This window comes from Carcharhinus amblyrhynchos, chromosome 7 (genome assembly GCF_965287045.1).
Source record: "Carcharhinus amblyrhynchos chromosome 7, sCarAmb.v2.hapA, whole genome shotgun sequence".
Classification (NCBI taxonomy): Eukaryota; Metazoa; Chordata; class Chondrichthyes; order Carcharhiniformes; family Carcharhinidae; genus Carcharhinus; species Carcharhinus amblyrhynchos.
This window is the reverse complement of record NC_137330.1, coordinates 13,171,367-13,193,334: the sequence shown is the minus strand read 5'-3', so window position 1 is coordinate 13,193,334 and position 21,968 is coordinate 13,171,367. Positions and strand designations below refer to the sequence as shown.

At 41.3% G+C, this 21,968-nt stretch overlaps 1 protein-coding gene across 5 annotated transcripts in view; it reads left to right on the top strand.

The window, feature by feature from the left end:
• Window positions 1-21,968, top strand: part of fam135a (family with sequence similarity 135 member A) — a 193,127-nt gene that overhangs the window by 159,499 nt on the left and 11,660 nt on the right. For all 5 annotated transcript variants that reach the window (XM_080191972.1, XM_080191973.1, XM_080191971.1 and 2 more), the window contains 2 exons: window positions 13,431-13,522; window positions 20,672-20,769. In XM_080191972.1, the coding sequence (XP_080048098.1) occupies window positions 13,431-13,522; window positions 20,672-20,769 (190 nt within the window). The remainder of the gene's footprint in view (window positions 1-13,430; window positions 13,523-20,671; window positions 20,770-21,968) is intronic.

Genomic DNA, 21,968 nt, shown 5'->3' with positions numbered 1-21,968 from the left:
AACCATGCAGGACCACAGGCATAATTCTTTACGCAAACCTTTTCACCAGCCTCCAATTGTCTCTCCTAGCTGCTATTGTCATGGGCTTTGTGTTGGGCTTCTTGTTGCCTGTCCATCTTCCACCCCCAAGTTTGGGAAGAGCAAACTTACTTTGGTGCAGAGTTGTCTGCCCACAAGCAATTCCTGTCGTGGCATTGGGGGGGTGTTATTCTATCATCGAATAACAAATGGGAGAGCTTGATGTCCATTGATGCTGCTGGCTGTTCTTTAAACTAGCTTTTAAAGTCTGGACTGCTCTCTCCCCAAGGCTGTTCTGACGATGGATGGTATGGTGCCATCCTAATTTGTCAAATCCCATTCAACTTCATGAACCAGATGAACTCCTAGCTGGCAAAAGCTGGTCTATGGTCAGCAACCAGCACCTCTGGGATCCCATACATCGAAAATGAGGTGCAAAGTTTCTCTTGCATTATTGTTGTGATCGCTGAATGCCACCTATGGACATCCATCCATTTGGAGAGGATGTCCACAATGACCAAGAACATCAAGCCCATGAATGGGCTTGCATAATCCACGTGCAGCCACGTCCATAGTCTACACAGCCATGACCAGGTGTAGGGGAGCTGCTGATAGCAATTTCTGTCCTTGCTGACATTCCTTGCACTGACCTACATAGCGCCACTACGTCCATGTCTATGCCAGGCCACCAAACATAGCTTCTGGCCAACATCTTCATTTTGGACACTCCTGGCCCTGACTCAGAACAAACACTTGTGTCCTCCATGGGTGAGTTTGAATTTTAGTTACTTGAAATACAAAATCCTGCTCTTATAGATATCCCTCTTAGTAATGCCCTTTCATAGAAATCCTTGGATCAGTTTATTGCAAGCAGACATCCTTGTCGCCTGTGAAATATTCTATACAGATACTTCAACCAGTTTATTGCTCAAAAACACGTTTATGCAGGTGCTTTTACTTGATGAGACAAACGAAGGAATGCGGTTCAAACTTGTTTTATTAAAAACACTTGTAAGTTAAAGAAACAACTCTTAGATGAGAAATTAAGTCAACGCATATACTAACCACTCTGGTGAACTTGGTTGAGCTGATGGATTCAATTCACTGAGCTCACATTGACGGATGAGCTCAGGGTTTTCTTGGTATCTTCTCCTCCATTGTCATGGGTCACAGTAGTAAGAAGTCTCACAACACCAGGTTAAAGTCCAACCAGTTTAAAAATTGATAGAAGCCCACAAGCTTTCGGGGTTTGCCCCTTCGTCAGGTGAGTGGAGAGTTCTGGTCTCAAACAGAGAATATAAAAGGCAGACACAGTTTACAGAATACTGATTAGAACGCGAGTCTTTACAGCTAACCTGCTAACTGGTTGGACTTTAACCTGGTTTGTGAGACTTCTTACTGTGTTTACCCCAGTCCAATGCCGGCATCTCCACATCACGGCTCACAGTAGGCCAGGATTTGCTGGGGTTTGTTTCGAGATGTTCGTTTTACTCCCCTCTCCGAGCCCTTCTGGAATGTTCTCTGGCTTTCGGCCAATGGGGTCACAGGGCAGGGGTCACAGAACCCAATGAGATTAGATCAGTTCATTCTAGGTGCACAAATCTCCTTTCAAGATATGCTTAATAGCATGGAGTCTCGCTGAAACTAGGGAAAAGTACCTCTAGATGGGTTTCAGGTCATAACGACTCTTAAGGTCGAGCTTCTCGGGAGGTAATGCTGCAACTTTATAAGACCCTTGTCAGGCCTCATTTGGAGTACTGTGCGCAGTTCTGGTCGCCTCACTATAGGAAAGACGTAGAAGCTATTGAAAGGGTACAGAGGAGATTTACAAGGATGTTGCCTGGACTGGGAGGCATGCCTTATGAAGTTAGGTTGAGGGAACTGGGTCTCTTTTCCCTGGAGAGACGTAGGCTGAGAGGCGACCTGATAGAGGTTTATAAAATGTTGAGAGGAATAGATAGGGTGGATTCTCAGAGGCTATTTCCCCGGGTTGAAATGGTCGCTACGAGAGGACACAGGTTTAAGGTGTGGGGAGGAAAGTACAGAAGTGATGTTAGGGGTAAGTTTTTCACTCAGAGGGTGGTGAGTGAATGGAATCGGCTGCCGTCAGTGGTGGTAGAGGCGAACTCACTGGGGTCTTTTAAAAGACTTCTGGATGAGTATATGGGATTTTATGGGATTGGGGGTTATAGATAGGTGTTGATGTGATCGGCGCAACTCGTGGGCCGAAGGGCCTGTTTGTGCTGTAGTGTTCTATGTTCTCTGTTTAGTTTGCAACGCAAGTCTGGATTCTCATGTCAGGATGTGGTTACTTCTTGATGGGTTTTGTGAATAGTGACTCCTCCATTGTTAAGGTCAAGCACTTCTAATCAATACGCAAGACAGGTCTGGGCTGGTTTTGACCTGTGGTAATCTTGTCCGCATTCCATCAAGCTTTGTTTATAGAAGCAGTTTAGCTGTATATTAATTTAAAGTGTCCAATTTTTATTGGGTCTAGTTGCTCCACTTGGCCACATTCTCCAATGTGTCAAATTAATGAGTAGGTTGAAGAGTCTAATGGGACCTACAGAAAACAGAACTTTTGAAACCAAGCATTCAATTAATGTCTTTGTCCCATAACATTACTATGGGAAACACACATATCAATGACATGAAATTATGCAGATATATTACCTGCAGCACAGTAGTTGGCACTACTGCCTCTCAGCACCAGGGACCCAGGTTCATTTCCTTGAGTGATTGAGTGGAGCTTGCACATTCTCCCCACATTTGCATGAGTTTCTTCTGGGTGCTCCAGCTTCCTACCACACTTTAAAGATGTGCGATTTTCCCATAGTGTCCCAATACGTGTAGATTAGGAGAGTAGCGGGATAAATACGTGGGGTTACAGGGATAGGGCCTGGCTGGATGATCTCTGTCAGGGAGTTGTTGAAGACTTGCCGGACCAAATGGCCTTTATCTGCACTGTAGGGATTCTATGATTCTAAGTCCTGTGTTAATAAAATATACAACTGTGCTGTTAAACTAGTTAACATTCATTTTTAAAAAGCTGCAGAAAATACAAGGTTAGTTAATATCTGAGGAAAGAGTGGGGGTGGGGGGGGGGGGGGGGTGGGGGTGGTGGTGGGGGGGGTGGGGGGGGTGGTGGGGGGGGGGGTGGGGGGGGGGGGGGTGGGGGGGGGGTGGGTGGGTGGGGGGGGGGGTGGGGGGGGGGGGGGGGTGGGGGGGGGGTGGGTGGGTGGGGGGGGGGGTGGGGGGGGTGGGGGGGGGGGGTGGGGGGGGGGTGGGGGGGGGGTGGGTGGGTGGGGGGGGGGTGGGGGGGGGGGTGGGGGGGTGGGGTGGGGGGGGGTGGGGTGGGGGGGGGTGGGGGGGGGTGGGGTGGGGTGGGGGGGTGGGGGTGGTGGTGGGGGGGTGGGGGTGGTGGTGGGGCAGCAGCATTCCCCAAAAAAAAAAATCAGTGTCCATATCATCCTCATTATGTCCCCCCAGATTGCTGTCTCCCACACCCTCCATCCAATCGCTGTCCTCCCGATGGCTGGCCCCCACGTGTCATGGCTGGCCTTGACCCCTGATTGCCAGCCCCAATCCCTCCTCTTCCCTCTCCATCTGGCCTGCACCCTCAAGCCCTTCCCCTTAGCACTGCCAGGATCCCAGGTGGGCATTGCCCAAGGAGCACTGCCACCGACCTCCTGGGAGGTCTCTATGGCCTCCAGTCCCGTCATGTGTGGTCCCTGGTGCTGCTGGTGCAGACCGCCACCAGTGAGGTCAGAAACCCACTGGGGCTCACTAAAAGGCTTTAAATTAATGTATGAATATTTAAATCAGCCTTGCGCTGGGAAACATCACAGGACTGATTGATTGAAAAAAGAATGGCCCTGGAGAGTCGCGACCTGCCAGGTTTCTTTGTCTCCCACTTATTTTTCCTGCCCCGCTACACTACTCGTTCAGCATAGTGGAGTGGGAAAATCTCGCCCCAGATTGTTTAATATTTCAAGCTACAGACCTTTACAACTCAAAAAATCAAAGCTAAACATTTATGTTAATAAACAGAGGAATGGCTAGTAACCTACTTTGGAAAAATAACAAGATGAATAAGTGTTCTTTATATCAAACTGTGAAAATACTGTTGTGAAAAAGATGTTATAATGATCAAATTTTCATATATTATTCTAGTTCTTTAAAAACCTCCATGTCCAGGCATTTTTTGTTTTGCCAGTGAAACAAGTTCAGTACTGAGAACCTTCATAACATGAAGCCTTAAATCCTTAAATATGGCCTGCTGCTCTTCATTGAGAATGCATGTATTTGTTTTTACACATATATTCCCCAGAATTAAATACGCTGTTTCAATGACCCAGAAAAGATAGCGGCAGCTAATTGACACACATTTCTTTTAGTGTGGGCATTTTTAGATCAACATCTGTGCAAGGTTAAAACATTGATTTTGGGTTAACAACTCAGGTTGCACATACAGCCACGTTTTGGAACGGCCCTGCAATAGAGAAGAGAATCTAAAATGGCAGTTGGTAATGAGCTTGTCTCCTTCAAAATAGAAAATATTAAGTTTGAAGATTGAGTAAGAGAGGGCTGGGTGTTCTATTCTGTGCGTATTATGCTTAAACAAAAATTGTTTTTTTGTGGGTATCTGGGGAAATTGAGTAACCAGTTAAATATTTGGTAAAAGTAAAATTGGCTCTCGGGAAAAAGTGCACAATTCTTTGGACTTGAGGATGATTGAAGTTTTGACATCAGCACTTGTATCAGTCAGTGTGATAATGGTATAAGGTTCCCCCCTCCCCCCGAAATGATTCCTATAGAGATTTGCATTTTTGCAATTTTCTGTGTTTTTTTTCATTTCAAATTTATGGGAATATTTTTTCAGCACAGAATTTACTTTCATGCTGTAATTATGTTTACATGCATTCAGGTAGTATGTTAGAGAAGTTTTTAGTCTTGTTAAATGCAATCAGTAATCTGTTCTAATCATTGATATTATTTTTCCTGTAATGATTTCAGTTAATGTAACAATAATTGCGTTATGCTAAATAAAACTTGGTCAAGAAATTAGCAATGCCCTCCTTAACAGTGCATTATCTGTTCAGGCAGCAAAGACTAGATAATCTACAGCTTCGGTTTATGTTGATGTAGTTTTACTTTTGCCATATTTCGGGGTTTTTTTGATAAATAGCAAATGCAGACATTTATGATACACATACCAAAGGGACATTAATGGTTAAACAAATAATAATTTGTTAAATTACTGTACTTAACTTTTGTTCATTTTTGTATTACCATTGAAAGAACATGATGATTGCCCAACCATTTAAGTGTGTTTGTGCAGCTGAAGAACTACATTATTGTAACAATGGTCACTATATATGAGATTATGCATGTAAATTCCCAAAATCAAGACTTGATAGTTTTCAGTGTTGCCTGGAGTTCCAGTTTTGCATGCAATCAGCAATCTGCTGCAAATTACTTTTAAGATTGTGCTAGTTTTGTGAAACTCTTTCCTCAATTTGCACTTGTTTATTTGCATATTAGCAAAATTGGTAAAATCTGCCATGAAAAACACAAATAGGCAACCTTTTAGAACATAACTTCATAAAATTTGCTTTAAGAATATTCCTGATATAGTTGAGTGGTAACTTACTGCAGTCTGATTATCACACCTGAACTAGGTTTATCATTTAAAAAACGCATTTTGTTTAACCCACCACCTGTGGGTAATCCATTTTTTAGATCACTTCTTTCAAATTCTGCAGTATTTTGCTTTTGTTATTAAAAGTTTCGCCAGTATGACATATTCTCAAATAGAAGTTGATTTCATGTAAACGGTGGCCCTATGATTTTTGGCCTAAAAGCTGTTTTTCATTTAAGAATTAATCTAGTTTTCAGAAATCAAAGCCTAAAAATTTTGGAACCAAAGTATAATCTCAACAATCACATCGTAAAATAACAATTCACAGAATGGTAACCATACCGAAAGAGGCCATTAAGCATTGTAGCTGTTCTGGCTCACTCCATAGCCCTGCACGTTCCTCCCTTTCAGATAATGATCCAATTCCCTCTTGAACGCCTCGATGGAACTTGCCTCCACCGTACTCTCAGGCAGCACATCCCAGATCCTAACCATGCATTGCATGAAAAAGTTTCCTTATTTCACCTTTTGCTTCTTTCGCAAATTACCTTAAAACTGTACCTTCTCATTCTTGGTCCTTTGACCAACAGAAACGGTTTCTTTCTGCCCAGACCCCTTGTGATTTTGAACACCTTTATCAAATGCCGTCTCAAGCTTCTCCAGTTTATTTACATAACTGCCTTGGAACCATTCTCAATAGTTTTTGCATTCTCTCTCATGCCATCATGTTTTTCTTAGTGTGGTGCCCAGAACTGGATACAATACCTGCAACTCAACCAGTGTATTTTACAAGTTTAACTTAAATGCCTTGCTTTTGCACTCTATGCCCCAATTAATAAAGGTTAAGATGTTACATGCTTTATTAAATTCCCTTTCAGCATTCAACATGTCATCTTCAATGATTTATGCAAATACACACCCAGCTCCCTCTGCTCCAGTGTCCTTTTGTATAGCTTTTATTTTTGTTGTATCTCAGCATTCTTTCAGAAAATGAACCACTCCACACCTGTCTGCATTAAATGTCAGTCATTTTTTTGTGCTATGCCTATGTCCTTTTGAAGTTTATGAACCCTCACAGTTCATGATATTTATAATTTTGTGTTATCTGAAAATGCCGATTTTGTGCCATGTACACCCAGTCCTAGGTCATTAATGTATGTCACGAAGATTGGGAGTCTACAATAAATCTTCCTCCAGTCTGAAAAACATGCATTAACTCTTTGATTCTTGTCACTCAACCAATTTTGTGTCCATGCTTCCACTGCTCCTTATATATTATGAGCTCTAACTTTACTCACAAGTCTGTTGTGTGATAATGCACCAATTGCCTTTTAGAAGCCCATATGCACAAATCATCTTCATCAACCCTCTGTTATCTCATCAGAAAAAATCTAAGTTAGTGGAACATAATTTGTCATTAACAAATCTGTGCTGGTTTTCTCTTAATTAACTTGCCTTTACCCCAGTGACTATTAAATTTGTTATGAATTATCATTTCTAGGAGCTTCCCCACACCGGGATTAAACTGACTGACCCATACTTGCTAGATATATTGTTACGACCTTTTTTGAACAAGAATGTAATATTTTCAATTCTCCAATCCTCTAGCATCACTCAGTCTAAGGAAGATTGGAAAATTATGGTCTGTGCCTCTGAAATTTCCACTTCCTCCTATTCTTGGATGCATCTCATCCACCCTGGTGCCTTCTCGACTTTAAGTAGACAGGCCATCCAATATTTCCTCCTTGTCAATTTAAACTCTTCAGGTGTCTGAATTACCTCTTTTCCAATGACTTGAGCAGCAGGTAAAGACAGATGCATTTAATACCTCAACTATTCTCCCGCTGTGTCTCTTCTTTTTTATGGTCCTTAATTGATTCCACTCCTACAGCCCTTTTACTGTTTATAAGCTGCCATTATTCAATGTTCCTCCAGTTTCCTTCAATATGTTTCCTCCAGTTTCTACTTGTCAATTAAGACAGGAATAGTGTAGAATGATTTTGATTTTTTTGGGAAAAGGAATCGACAGAGAAGAGAAATAAACATCGCTCATGGTAACAGAATGCAGGGGCAAACTTCCAGACATTAGTTAAATCCATAGTTAAGGTAAAGGCAAATTATTACTGATGCTGGAATCTCAAACAAAAACAGAAAATGCTGGTACATCTCAGTAGTTTTGACAGCATCTGTGGAGAGTAGAGAGAGCTACCACTTCAAGTCTTGATGACCCTTTGTCCAAGGATCATCCAGGCTTGAAACATTAGCTGTATTCTCGCTTCACAGATGCTGCCAGACCTGCTGGGATGTAGCCGTCTTCTTTTTGTGTTGTCAATTAAATGAATGTCTGGGCCTTCACCCATCACCTTCAGCCTCATTACTTATTTTGTGCAGTGCTGGTTGCCATAGTATGGTGAGACTGAGCCGGGCCAATTGAATTGTTATGGACACAGTCCCCTTGTACCAAAGTCTAGATCAAACCCTGAAGACCATCATCATGACACTTTCTTATTGAAGGGCAGTTCCCTTCTCTCAACACCTGAGCAGAATTGAAATGACAGGCCAACTGGCTTCCTCTCCTGGGCTGCTGAGTTAAAGAGGGGAGGTGCCATGGTGGGAGAGACTCCTTAATAAAACTAGAGTGAATCAGAGATAATGGGCTGGCAAAAGCATTACTTTCCCCCATTACCTGATAGATTTTTTTGAAAGCCATGTTAGGTATGTTTTTTAGTGAAGGTAAAGCCCTTCAATCACATGACCTGTGTGAAAGCCAACCATTCGTGTTTTGCTGAAAAGAAATTAGTCCCAAAGGTACTACTTTTACATACTGACTGTTGCCAGTTTCTTAGTAAGTTCAAAAATTATATTCAAAAGCTTTTACAAGAAGCCATTTGATGTATTTGCATCAAAACAATTCATATTAGGAGCCTCCTCAAAAAGCCTACAAACGAACACCATTAGCAGAAGCATGCTCTGATGTTTAATCTATCGTAAAAAGTCTGACAACACCAGGTTTTAGTCCAACCGATTTATTTGATAGTAAACTCACACAAGCTTTCGAGGGGACACCCCCTTCGTCAGGTGAATGCAGAGTTCTGGCCTCGGACAGAGCATATAAAGCACAGACAGTTTAGAGATTACTGATTAGAATGCGAATCTTTACACCTAATCTGCTGTTCAAGTCCTGAAGTGGCTGACAATGTGTGTGGAAGGAGCACTGATCACAGGTTAAAGAGATGTGTATTGTCTCCAGACAGCACAGTGAGTGAGGTTTTGCAAACCCAGGCAAGTCACGGGGGTTACAGATAGTGCGACATGAACCCAAGATCCCTGTTGAGACCGTCCTCGTGTGTGGAAGACGATGGTCTCAACAGGGATCTTGGGTTCATGTCGCACTATCTGTAACCCCCGTGACTTGCCTGGGTTTGCAAAACCTCACTCGCTGTGCTGTCTGGAGACAATACACATCTCTTTAACCTGTGATCAGTGCTCCTTCCACACACATTGTCAGCCACTTGAACAGCAGGTTAGGTGTAAAGATTCGCATTCTAATCAGTAATCTGTAAACTGTCTGTGCTTTATACGCTCTGTCGAGGCCAGAACTCTGCATTCACCTGATGAAGAGGGAGTCCCCTCGAAAGCTTGTGAGTTTACTATCAAATAAATAGGTTGGACTAAAACCTGGTGTTGTCAGACTTTTTACTGTGTTTGCCCCAGTCCAACGCCAGCACATCCATCATGTTTAATCTATCGCCATTTTGGTGGCAGATGGTCTTTAAACTGGTATAAAAGATCACAAACTTGATCTGCAATTAAATTCCACAATATTTTGTGCTGGATCAACTGATTTTGCGTGAATTGGACGGGGGATAAAAATAGCACAACCTGTGGAAACTTCAGGCTGCTGTTTGTCAAAGGAGTTAGTGCTGTTCCTCATAATGCATGGCATGTTTTTCAGAAGTCATATAAAACTGCTGTTTGCACATGTATAAAAGAAAGAACTTGTATTGCATTGAATTACTTGGAATATTAAGCACAGAAGCAATTAGCCTGTGTTGGCTTTCCATCTTCCATCATTTAATTACCAGCACAACCCTTTGCTCCCTTCTTCCTATGCTTAATTGCCTTTGTACAATTCATCTCCAATCAGTGTAAATTCCACATTCCCATCACACTCTAGATTAAAGGCCCTTCTTTGGAATTCCCTTCTAGATTTCTTGAAGACCTTCTGAGATTGATGACCTTTTTGATTTTCCCTGCAAATAGAAACACACCATCTGCCTAATCTTATCAAAACTTTTCATTATTTCTGATGTCTTGATTTGGTATCCCTTAGCTTTCTCTTTTTGAGAGAACAGAGATTCAACCTGTTATTTTTCTTATTATGTATATTCTTGCAGTTCTGGATTAATCCTTGTAGCAGTTTTTGCACCCTCTGCTGCAGTAGGAAGAATAGAAGCGTAGACTATTTTCTAAATGGGGAAAAGCTGAGGAAATCAGAAACACAAAGGGACTTGGGAGTTCTGGTTCAGGATTCTTAAGGTTAATGTGTAGATTCAGCTGGCATTTAGAAAGACAAATTCAATGTTAGCATTCATTTCTAGAGGGCTAGAATACAAAAGCAGGGATGTATTGCTGAGGCTGTATAACGCTGTGGTCAGACGCCATATGTAATTTTGTGAGCAGTTTTAGGCCCCATACCTAAGGAAGGATGTGCTGGCCTTAGAGGGGGTCCAGAGGAGGTTCGCAAGAATGACCCCAGGAATGAAGGGTTTGTCATATGAGGAGCAGTTGAGGAATCTGAGTCTATACTCAATGGGGTTTAAAAGGACGAGGGGGGATTTAATTGAAACTTACAGAATACTGAGAGACCTAGATAAGAGTGGATGTGGAGAGGCTGTTTCCACAAATGGCACAACTTAACAGTGAAGGATTGCTCCTTTAAGATTGAGATGAGAAGGAATTTCTTCAGCCAGAATTCATTGCCACAGAGGGCTGTGGAGGCTGTGAATGTTTTTAAGACATATAGATAGGCTCTTGATCAATAAGGGGATCAAGGGTTATGGGAAGAAGACAGGAAAATGGGGATAAGAATCGTATCTGCCATGATTGAATGGTGGAGTAGATTCGATGGGCTGAATGGTCTAATTCTGCTCCTATACCATATGATCTTATTATGCATTCATATCCTTTTTATAATATGGCAACCAGCACTATGTCAGTGTTTGGTATAATTTTAGCATGACTTCTCATTCTGTCTGAGTAATTGGTTTGCTTTTGATATGGCATTATTAATCTGGTTCACTCTCAGCTTTTAAAAACTTGTATATTTGTATCCCAGATCCCTTTGCTTATCTACCAGCAATATGAGATGTCCATATTTTTCTTTGCCAAAACATAATACCAGTACCCTTGCTCCGCATGGTCTTACTTTATTCTTTGGTATTTGTTTGAATTATTATATTGAATGTATTACCCTTGTCTGTTCTCTGCTTTCTCTTCTTATAATTCATTGAAGTTGGTCAAGCAAGAATTTTCTTCCTAAGCTTCATTTTTGGGGCTTCTAGATATTTTTGTATTTTTCCTTTTAGTAGGTATTCCATTATTTTTTTTCTGCTACAGATAAACTGGTCTCTGCATGTGATTTATTTCCTTAAATATATATATGACATTGGCTATCCACTAGTTCTCTGGAACCATACCTTTTATTTAAAATACAAAATATGTTTAGCCATGCCCTCTGAAACCTCTACTTTCATTTTTTCTGCATGCATAAATATAAATTGAACGAGGGATTTATTTTGATCCACTTTGGTTATTTTGTATATTGCCTTTCACAGCTGTGGGACACTCTGCAGTACTTTACATCCAATTAAGGGCTTCTGAAGTGTAGCCACTGTTGTAATATAGAAAATGTTGCAGTCAAGGTCCCATAAACAGCAACATGATGACAAGTAGTATTTTTTAACGATGCTGGTTCAGGCTTGGGCACAAGGGACAACTCTGCTGTTTTTCAACATAGTGCCATGGATTCTTTTACATCCACCTGAGAGAACCAAGGTGGCAGATCCTCATTCTAACCTCTCAAATGGGAAATGATTTATGACATTTACTTTGGACAGGAAAGCACAGAGTTTAACAAATGCAACCATTTCAGAGCTCTGCCTAAAACCATTTAATACCTCAAATTACAGTTAACAAATGTCTGCCAGGAAAACACCATTTTACTCATTGGGCCTCAGATAAGCATCCTTTTGCTTTGCATATCAAAGGCTTTAAGTGTGTAATGATCTGGGCATCTCAAAAACTGGCCTTAAAATCAACTTGCACCTGAAAATGAGAGTTTATGAATTGTGGAAGTAGAGCAAATTTAATTTGCAGTAGGGAAAGATAAAAGGTAGAAAGTAATATAAAAAATAAAGAAAGATGAAATGAGAATGGGAGAATTGAGATGCATAAGTGAGCAGCAATAAAGTTTTTGGATTTTACTTTAATTTAAAATTGTTTTCTTAGTAACATGATAACACAAGCATAAGTTTCTTTTGATGTTTTGAGTTGATATAACAGTAGCATTTTTAACATCACAGCACAGGAGCTGAAGGTAAAACAGGGTGTGTGGGTTTCCCTGGATCTGTTGGGGAACTGAGGGCTAAAAGTTCACATGGAAAACTACTTGCTGAAGGATTTCCTGATGAATATTTCATATATAAGTTAATATTGACCTTGAAAACAAATAATAATTGATTAAATTCTATCAACTTAAACATTGTGAGTTTCAGAAGTAATTTTTTTTCCCTCCAAGTAATGAGTATTTATGGCTGTCTTTTCATGAATAAATTAACCTAAATGATCAAGACTAAACACCAATATCTTGGTTTAAAATAATGAACACATTAGAGAAGCTTTTGCATTGTGGAACTTTATTTAGACACTTAGTGTGTGACAATTGCTGCTTTGATTTTATACAAAAGCTCAAAATTATATTTTTTATTGTTGTGGCATACTCATTCTTTACCATTTAGCTATTGTGATGTTTAATCTGTTGGTCAATAACCTAGTATGCCACTAGTCGATATGCTTCTGGCAGAGGAGTAGTCCATTTCTTTCATACAGTTGTTGAAATAAAAACACTTAATCGAAGTATTTTACTAATGGACTACTTTCCATGAATCGTTTCCTCCTCCCTGACACCGATTGCCATTACCAAACTAGAAAATGACTAGCTGATACAGTAAATCCCCTGGCCAGTTCCACTGTAGAACTAGTAACTTGGAAATGCACAAAAGGTCACTAAGCAGAACTTGATCCACTTGCCACCTCCAGATGTTGAAGCCAGGATTCAGAATAGAATTCATAAATTTTTTTTTGACAAAATGGTGTGATACTTGCCTACCTTCAAATGTATTTAATTTTATTTCACAAGCAAAAGATAGTGCTGAATATTAGGAACCATAATGAGAACCAATTATATTGGGCAGTTTTTAATAGATCAATGTACAATGACGAAGATGGAAAAATTTCAGGTGTTTGATTTCGCTAAGCTTGTACCTTCCTCCATGAACTTGCAATTAACTGGTGCAGAAAACATTAGACCACAATATGGTTTCCTTGTTACTGGAGAAAAATGTCCAGTTAACGTAGTTTGACTTTGCCGCAATGACTTTTTTACTAGCTATGGCCACTTATCACAAGCTTAATGTTAACTGTGCTTCTTAAAAAGAAAACTTTCGTCAATTTGAAGCAAAAATGTTGATGTTTTGCTTGCCTGTTTTAGGGAACAGTGCGGATCTACGTTTGGTGAAAACCTACATTGAACTCGGATTGCCAGGAGCCCAAATAGAGTTCCTAATGTCAGAGAGGAATCAGGTAAACATACTTTTTTTCTCCACGAATCAAACACTAGTTGATATTCTGTGGCAATGAATTTTGTTAAAATGTTGAAATTCATTAGATCAGGCACATGCAACTTGGCTCCCTCATGAGCAAATCCATTTGGCTGGGTCAACAACAAAGTTTTGAATGTCTAGCTCATTAAACTTAACTCAGCTTTCTGTTACAACTTTCAAATAACTTGAGTTGTTTAAGTTCACTTAAGTTTTCGGTTTGGTGTAAAATGTGAGTCTTGGATCTGATTGGTCACAGGTTGGCTTTTGGTTAGCCAACGAGAGCTCAGATTTAGTTGTTGTGTGGGTGGTTCTTCTGGACAAATTGGATACCTCTCATGGATGGACTTCCTTTTTTCTGCCATTTTCACGGATAAATGAGTGCTAATTTAATTAGATTGTTGAAGTATTGGAGGTCTTCTCTCAATTTGATATTTAAAGGAAACTACAATAAAAAAGGATCCTATGTTTTTATATCAGGTAGTTCAAATCCAGCTACCTAAAAACCAGACATTTTGTGCATTAGTTTTGTCATTAAATGAGCAAAATGGGGTGGCACAGTGGTTAGCACTGCTGCATCACTGCCACGACCCAGGTTCAAATCCGGCCTCGGGTGACAGTCTGCATGTTTTCCCCGTGCCTGTATAGGTTTCCTCAGGGCGCTCTGTTTTCCTGCCTCAGTTATAGAATAGAATTGCTGCAATTCAGAAGGAGACCATTTGGCCCATCAAGCCTGCACCGACAACAATCCCACCTAGATCCTATCCCGCAACTCCCAACCCTGCTAACCCTCCCTGACACTATCCAACAACAATCCCTTTCCCCAACTCTATCCCCATTGTCCCACATATTTACCCACTTAATCCCCTCTGATGCTAAGGGTCAATTTAGCATGGCCAATCCACCTGACGTGCACATCTTTGGAATATGGGAGGAAACCTAAGCACGCGAAGGAAACCCATGGAGACACGGGAAGAATGTGCAAACTCCACACACAGTCACCTGAGACCAGAATTGAATCCAGGTCCCTAGTGCTGTGAGGCAGCAGTGCTAACCATTGTGCCACCATCCAGAGATGTACAGGTTAAGTGGATTGGGCATGCTAAATTGACCCTTGGCATCAGAGGGGATTAGGTGGGTAAATATGTGGGGTTATGGAGATAGGGTTGGGGAAAGGGATTGTTGTTGGTGTAGACTCAATAGTGTCCTGTGTTGTAGGGATTCTATGATTCTAAAATAACAACAGGACAAGTCGGCTAGGTGGCCTCCTGTCCTTGTTCTTGTCCTCGCCTTCAGCATCCCCAACCCTGGCCCCTCACCCCCTGTTCTTGCCTTAGGTCCAGGTCAGTAGTTTTTCCAGCTGGTCACTGCACTCCCACTGAGGGCTTGGCTCCATCTGGTGGCAGAGGCTGCTCACTGCACTCCCACTGAGAGCCTGGCTTCATCTGGAGACAGAAGCTAATCAATGCAGGTAGTTCTGGGACCTCTGATATCTGCGCTGACCACTAGATGGAACCTGGTGAATTAAATTTTAGATTCCATAAAAGCGATTCCAAAATTGGTTCATGAGCCCAAAAAACTGAAAACTACTTTGGTGTGTTGCGAATCAATGTGAAGGTCATTGCCAGGGCTATCCCCACACCCCCACTTCTTGCCTTCAGACAACCACACAACCTCAAACAGACCATTGTTCGCAGCAAACTACCCAGCCTTCAGGAGAACAGTGACCACAATTCCACACAACCCTGCCACAGCAACCTCTGCAAGACGTACCGGATCATCGACATGGATACCATCATCACACGTGAGAATACCATCCACCAGGTACATGGTAAATACTCTTGCAACTCGGCCAACATTGTCTACCTGATACGTTGCAAGAAAGGATGTCCCGAAGCATGGTACATCGGGGAGACCATGCAGACGCTACGACAACGGATGAATGAACATCGCTCGACAGTCACCAGGCAAGACTGTTCCCTTCCTGTTGGCGAACACTTCAGTGGTCACGGGCATTCAGCCTCTGACCTTTGGGTAAGCATTCTCCAAGGCGGCCTTCACAACACACGACAGCGCAGAGTCGCTGAACAGAGACTGATAGCCAAGTTCCGCACACATGAGGACGATCTCAACAGGGATCTTGGGTTCATGTCGCACTATCTGTAACCCCCGTGACTTGCCTGGGTTTGCAAAACCTCACTTACTGTACTGTCTGGAGACAATACACATCTCTGTAACCTGTGATCTGTGCTCCTTCCACTCACATTGTCAGCCACTTCAGGTCTTGAACAGCAGGTTAGGTGTAAGGATTCGCATTCTAATCAGTAATCTCTAAACTGCCTGTGCTTTATATGCTCTGTCTGAGGCCAGAACTCTCCATTCACCTGACAAAGAGGGAAACCGCGAAAGCTTATCAAATAAATTGGTTGAACTAAAACCTGGTGTTGTCAGACTTTTTACAAGGTCATTGTAGCCAATGTAATGGCAGTTCACTCCTTCAATCAGTTAGCACTCAGTCACTCTTGGTAGTTGTGTATTGCTCCGGCGAGACATGAATGAGTGTATGTTCTCAGTTACTAATTCTTTGTTTGTTAGAATTCTTGTTGCTTTTTTTTATTTGAACTGCCCTACACTACATAATGGAACAAGTGGCTGAAAACAGGAAATGTATAAGACGCAAAGTTTAAGCTTACTCAAAGTGATACAAGTTACAAAAGTGAAATCTTGGAAGAGCATTGCTGTTTTCATAATTTAAATTGATAATATAATAAATTATGTGATAGAAGTGTTAAGGACAAAATTTATCTTTCCAAGATCATTGCTTTTGTAACTTATATAGGGAGAACACCCCTGAAAAATGTTTATTTTTAAGAGGGCGTGGATTTGTAAGATTTGACATTTTCAAGAGAGGGATTCACAGGATTTAAAAGTTTGGGAACCACTGATTGAAAGTACCATGTCGGCACCTGTATAGTGAGTTACCTTTATATTGAATAACGTATTGTATTTCCTTTATATTTAATGTATTTTATTTTGCAAGTTATTTCAGCTAGGAATATACAGTGCTGCAAATGCATGGTTCAGTATTTCAACCTGTACATCATTTTCCCGAGCAAGAAATGTCTGAAGAAACCAAACTCTGGCTTTAACCTTGATTCTTATGGAAGCTGTGATTCACTTGAAGTTGTATTCTTCAAGAATGCAACCACAGTTTTAAGTGAGGACTTATTGTATTGGGGATTATTTTTCTATATCAGGCTTCACCAATATTTGAAGTTTAAGATTGTGATCTCTTATAGGGTGGCACAGTGGTTAGTACTGCTGCCTCACAGTACCAAGGACTCTATTTCGAATCCAGCCTTGGGGACTGTTTGGAATATGCATCCTCTCGCTGTGCCTGTGTGGGTTTCCTTCAGATGCTCTGGTTTCCTCCCACAGTCCAAAGATGTGCAGGTTAGGTGGATCGGCCATGCTAAATTGCCCTTTAGTATCTAAAGATCTGTCAATTAGAGGGATTAGCAGTGTAAATGTGTGAGGTTACGGGGATAGCTAGGATGTTCTGTAGGAGAATCAGTGCAGACTTGATGGGCTGAATGCACTGTAAAGATTATATTCTATGGATTGTGAACAGTAGCTCCTAAGATATCGTGCATTCTCTCATGTATGCAGTGTAGCGCCTTCATTCGCTCACTGTCCCCCATCTCAGTTATCTACATGGGTTTACTCCGGGTGGTCCAGTTTCCTCCCACAGTCCAAAGATGTGTGGATTGTGGATTGACCATAGCTAAATTGCCCCTTTGTGTCAGGGCGACTAGCTAGGGAAATAAATGGGGTTATGGGGAAAGGCCTGGGTGGAATTGTAGTCAGTGCAGACTCAATGGGCCGAATAGCCTCCTTCTGCACTGTAGGATTCTATGATCTCCTTAGTTTAATTTCATATCCTTCTACAGAAGGTTTACTACTTTTAACTTGTTAATGTGCTGACCAGTTGAATATATCTGAAGCAGAGCATCACATTACAAACAAATAATATTGTAATGTGTTGTTGAGAAAACTACAGTGCAACACATGATCAAAAATTCTTCCTCAGTATTGTTTCTTTCTATGTAGATTCTGTGGCTGCCTCCTTTTTAAATTTAATCCTTTTGCCAGTACCACTGTATTTTGATTGTTTCATGATTGTTTAATTAAAAGGTTGTTTTCCTTATGTCAGTAATACCTTGGTGATTTTAAAAAGTTTTCTTATTCTACTAAGCAGCATCAACCATTTTATATAATTCTTTTGTCAATTGGGCATGTCTGAAACACGTTCTTCAAAGTACCTTAACTTGCACTTCCATTTGCTAGTTGCATATCCAGTTTATATAATGCTGTAGCATTTCCAAACCTTGTAGGAAAATGTTTTAAAGTTGATTAGCTTCTGAGAGATACACCTGTATTTTATCAGTTTTGTCATAAATTTTGTAAGGGCAAAAAAATCTCAAAATCTAGTTGCTAAGTTATCTGTTCTGAAATGTTGAGGCTCTGAGCTGGGGCTCTCCCAAACAGAGCTGAAATGGAAACAAAGAATCGGGATCTGTTCCTTTCTGGAAAATCCCAGCGACCTGCCAGTCAATGCATTTTGATTTTTCTTAAATCTACTGGAAAAAGTCATTATTTTGATCAACTTGCTTGAATCAATAACACCTGATTGGTGTCTCCAAAGAACAATTATAGTTTGAGGAAATCCCTCAGAAATTTGAGAGATTTTCTCAACCTTGTATCTTTATTTTGGGAGAATTTGACTAAAATGCAACCTTGGTTCCATTATTCACCATCAAAAATGGAATTTTGGTGCTTCACAATCTTGAAGCCAACCAGCCACTCCCCCTGTGTTGATTGATCTCAAGGCTGGGCGCTACTGGGGAATCTATAATTGATCTCAGCATCATCACAGTCAGTTCCCCCTCTTAATCATTATCTTGTGATGCCTGCTGAAAGTCTGGTAATGTGAATAAGATTAGATGCTTCTGATCAAGTTAACTTGTTGAAGTACTATCTGAGTTCTTGTACAAATAGTAGCTAATATGTGAGATGCCAGAGAATGATTATTGCTTGTAAATCCATACTTCAGCTTGAGATAGTGATGAGGAGGAATGAGAATAATATCAGCTATGATTGAATAGCGGAGCAGACTCGATGAGCTGAGTGGCCTAATTCTGCTCCTATGTCTTATGGTCTTATAGGACAATGGAGCAGCACTCTGAAAGCTTGTGATTTCAAATAAACCTGTTGGACTATAATCTAGTGTCGTGTGACCTCTCATCTTGTCCACCCCAATCCAACACTGGCATCTGCCCATCATGGCCACCATCAACATTTGGATAAGATCATGGCTGATCTGATTGAAACCTCAACCCCACACTCCTGCCTTGCCTAATAACCTTCACTGCCATGTTTATCAATAATCTATCAAGCTCAGTCCTAAAAAATTCAAAGATTCTGCTTCCACTGCTTTTTGATGGAGAGTTCCAGAGACTCTTAACCCTTTGAAAGAAAGACACTCTCTTCATCTCTGTCTGAAACGAGTCAAAGCAAAGATTAGAATTCGAGAATCCCAGTTTTAAAACGGTTTCAAATTTGACGTGAGTAAGGCTGTTGTTTATATTACTGTCTCGTGGAATCATTGAATCCTTACAGTGAAGGAGGAGGCCATTCAATCCATTGAGTCAGCACTGACCCTCCAGCAGAGCATCTTACCCAGACCCTATCCCCTTAACCCCACACATTTACTGCGGTAATTCATCTAACCTACACATGTATTTCCAAAACTGGTTGTATTATACAGTTTTCATTCTCCCAAGTTTTAATGTGAATATCCAGTCCGTTGTTAGTGTAGGGAGTGTTAGATTATGTCAAATTCATCATTTTTTAAAACATACTTTTTCCTGAGTTCCTTATTCTGAAAGTTTGTGTGGTTTTAATTGTTCTGGGAATGTGAGTGATACTGTTACGGTTGCATTTATTGTTCACCACCCGGTTCTACTCTGGAGGTGATATTAAACTGCTTTGAACCATTGCAGTTCTTGTAATGCTGAAAGTCCAAGTTAGAGTGATGTTTGGTTTGGAGGAGATTTTGGAGGTGATGCTTTTTTGTGGTAAAAGCTGCAGTGGAGAATGGAGTTGTCTGTGAGCACAGATACAGAATAGTAAATTTAAAGAAGTTCGTTCAGTTTGTTTCCGCTGGAAGGAGTGTGGAGGGCCTTGGATGGTGAGAAAAACAAGCAGAACTTGTATCTGTTGTGCATCCATGGAAAGTTGCCATGGGAAGGGGTGTTGGAGTTGATTGAGGAGTGGATCAGGTTGTCGCAGACATCCTTTAGAATGCTGAGAAGGGAAGGGCAGATATGTTTGGCAACACGCTGAAGGCAGATCCAGTGAACCCTGATATCGGTCAGTTTTAAGCACCATATTCACTACACGCACTGCAATCTGCTGGATATAGGGAGATCAAACACAGATTGAGTGATCATTTTGTGGCACCTCTCTATTCATTCCCCAACTGCAATCCTGAGTTTCGTGACACAACCATCTTCAGCTGCTTTATCAATGACTTTTTGTCCATCCTAAGATTAAAAAATAAGGAAGTTCACTTGCAATTCCTCAAATAATGAAGTAGTACTTGGCTATATGCATCAAGACCTAAGCAACCCCATGCATGTTGTAGTCTGGAGCTGTAGATAGTGACGGTAGAGGCTGCAGTTTTCTTCGCGTCATATGGCTGTCAGGGATATCTCCTGCTCATGTGTGCTATAGCATATGTTGAAAGGATTTACAACTTGACGGTCAAGCTGTTTGCGTGCGGTATGAGCTTGCTTTCCTTCAAGTCCTGGAGTGGAACTTGAACCTTGCTTCAGTCAGGGATGACTACACCACAAGACCTCCTGTGATTGTGTTACAAGTTGGCTTTCCCCAGACTCTTGCAGCATTCTAACTTCCATCATCAGCTGACCTGTATCAAAACATCATTATGATTATAGTATCCTTTGCTTTTCTTGTGAACACTGTGACAGGGAGTCCCATTAAACTTCTCTGCCATGTCTAAAGATAAAGTTTATATTTCATGGTTGAATATTTATCTTCCTTTCTCTAGAATGACACATTTGCTGACTTCGATTCCATGACTGATCGACTTCTGGATGAGATAATACAGTACATTCAAATTTACAATCTTTCTGTTTCCAAAATCAGGTAAGCTGGCAAGAAATACTTGTAGATTATCATTACTTTCAAGAGAAATACATTTTTTTAAAAAAGTTATCAATATGTCTTGGCCTGCAAATTTGAAAATCTTATCTTAAACATGGAAACAGAGCAACAATTTTACATTTATGCAGTAAGAATCATTTAATCATTATTCTGCTATAGCCACATAACGCCATCACCTAAAATTCTAGCTAAATCCTCCTGCCTTGCCACCTGTCTTTATATTTCAATAATATCCTTAAAGCCTTGAGATTTGTTTCCAGGCTTCAACCTGTTTTCCCTTTTTTTTCTCCACTTAGAGCTGAATATTTGTTCCCAATTCAGAAGCGCAGACTCAGAAAAATTCCCAACTTCACAAACCTGACTCACAACAATGCAGGGAGAAAGCGCCCAGAATAGTCAGTATACTGGTGTCATTTTGGGTAGAGCATTGAGCCCTCGACTCAGTGGCCTTAGGAAAATTCAGGCTTTAATGTCTACTTTTTTTCTTGTCTTCTGTGCTATACGTATGTTCTGTCTGAACTTCGGTAGCGAAGGCTCAGGAAAGCTTGCAATCAGGTTCCACTTGCCAACTGCTTTCTCGCATATAAATTATTGTTTACTTTACTGTTGATTTATTTTCTGAGCTGTCCTGATGAGTGCGAGCTTTGATTGCAGGTCTCTGATCAGCAACATTCAAGCAGTAAAATTATGATCGATCTTTATAAAACACTGGTTCAGTCTCAACTGGAGAACTGTGACCAATTTTGGGCACAGCACTTTAGAAAGGATATGCATGGTAGAATTCTCCCCAAAAGAATTCTAAGTGTTGAATTCCCATGAAAATTGGAGTAATTTGTGATGTTTTTTCAGTGGGAGTTCAGTGAAGAATCTCCCGCACTCTGTGCACTGTGGAGGCCACCAGGGTGAATCTCATTAAATTTCAGGAGACATGGCCTATGCCCGCTGGAGAGGCTGAAATCAGTGCACTGTCAATGCCAAGATCAGCGCATGTGCAGTGCCCCTGCATTGCTGGCCTCTGGATTTCTGGCCAGCTCCCCCCCCCCCCCCCCAAACCCCTGCATTGCCAGCTCTCTGACTCCTCACAGCCCGATCACTGGCCTCCTGACCATTCCCGGACTCAGCCCTGGAAACCCGCACCCCCCCCCCCCCCCCCCACCCCAAGTACAATAACCCCAGCAGGC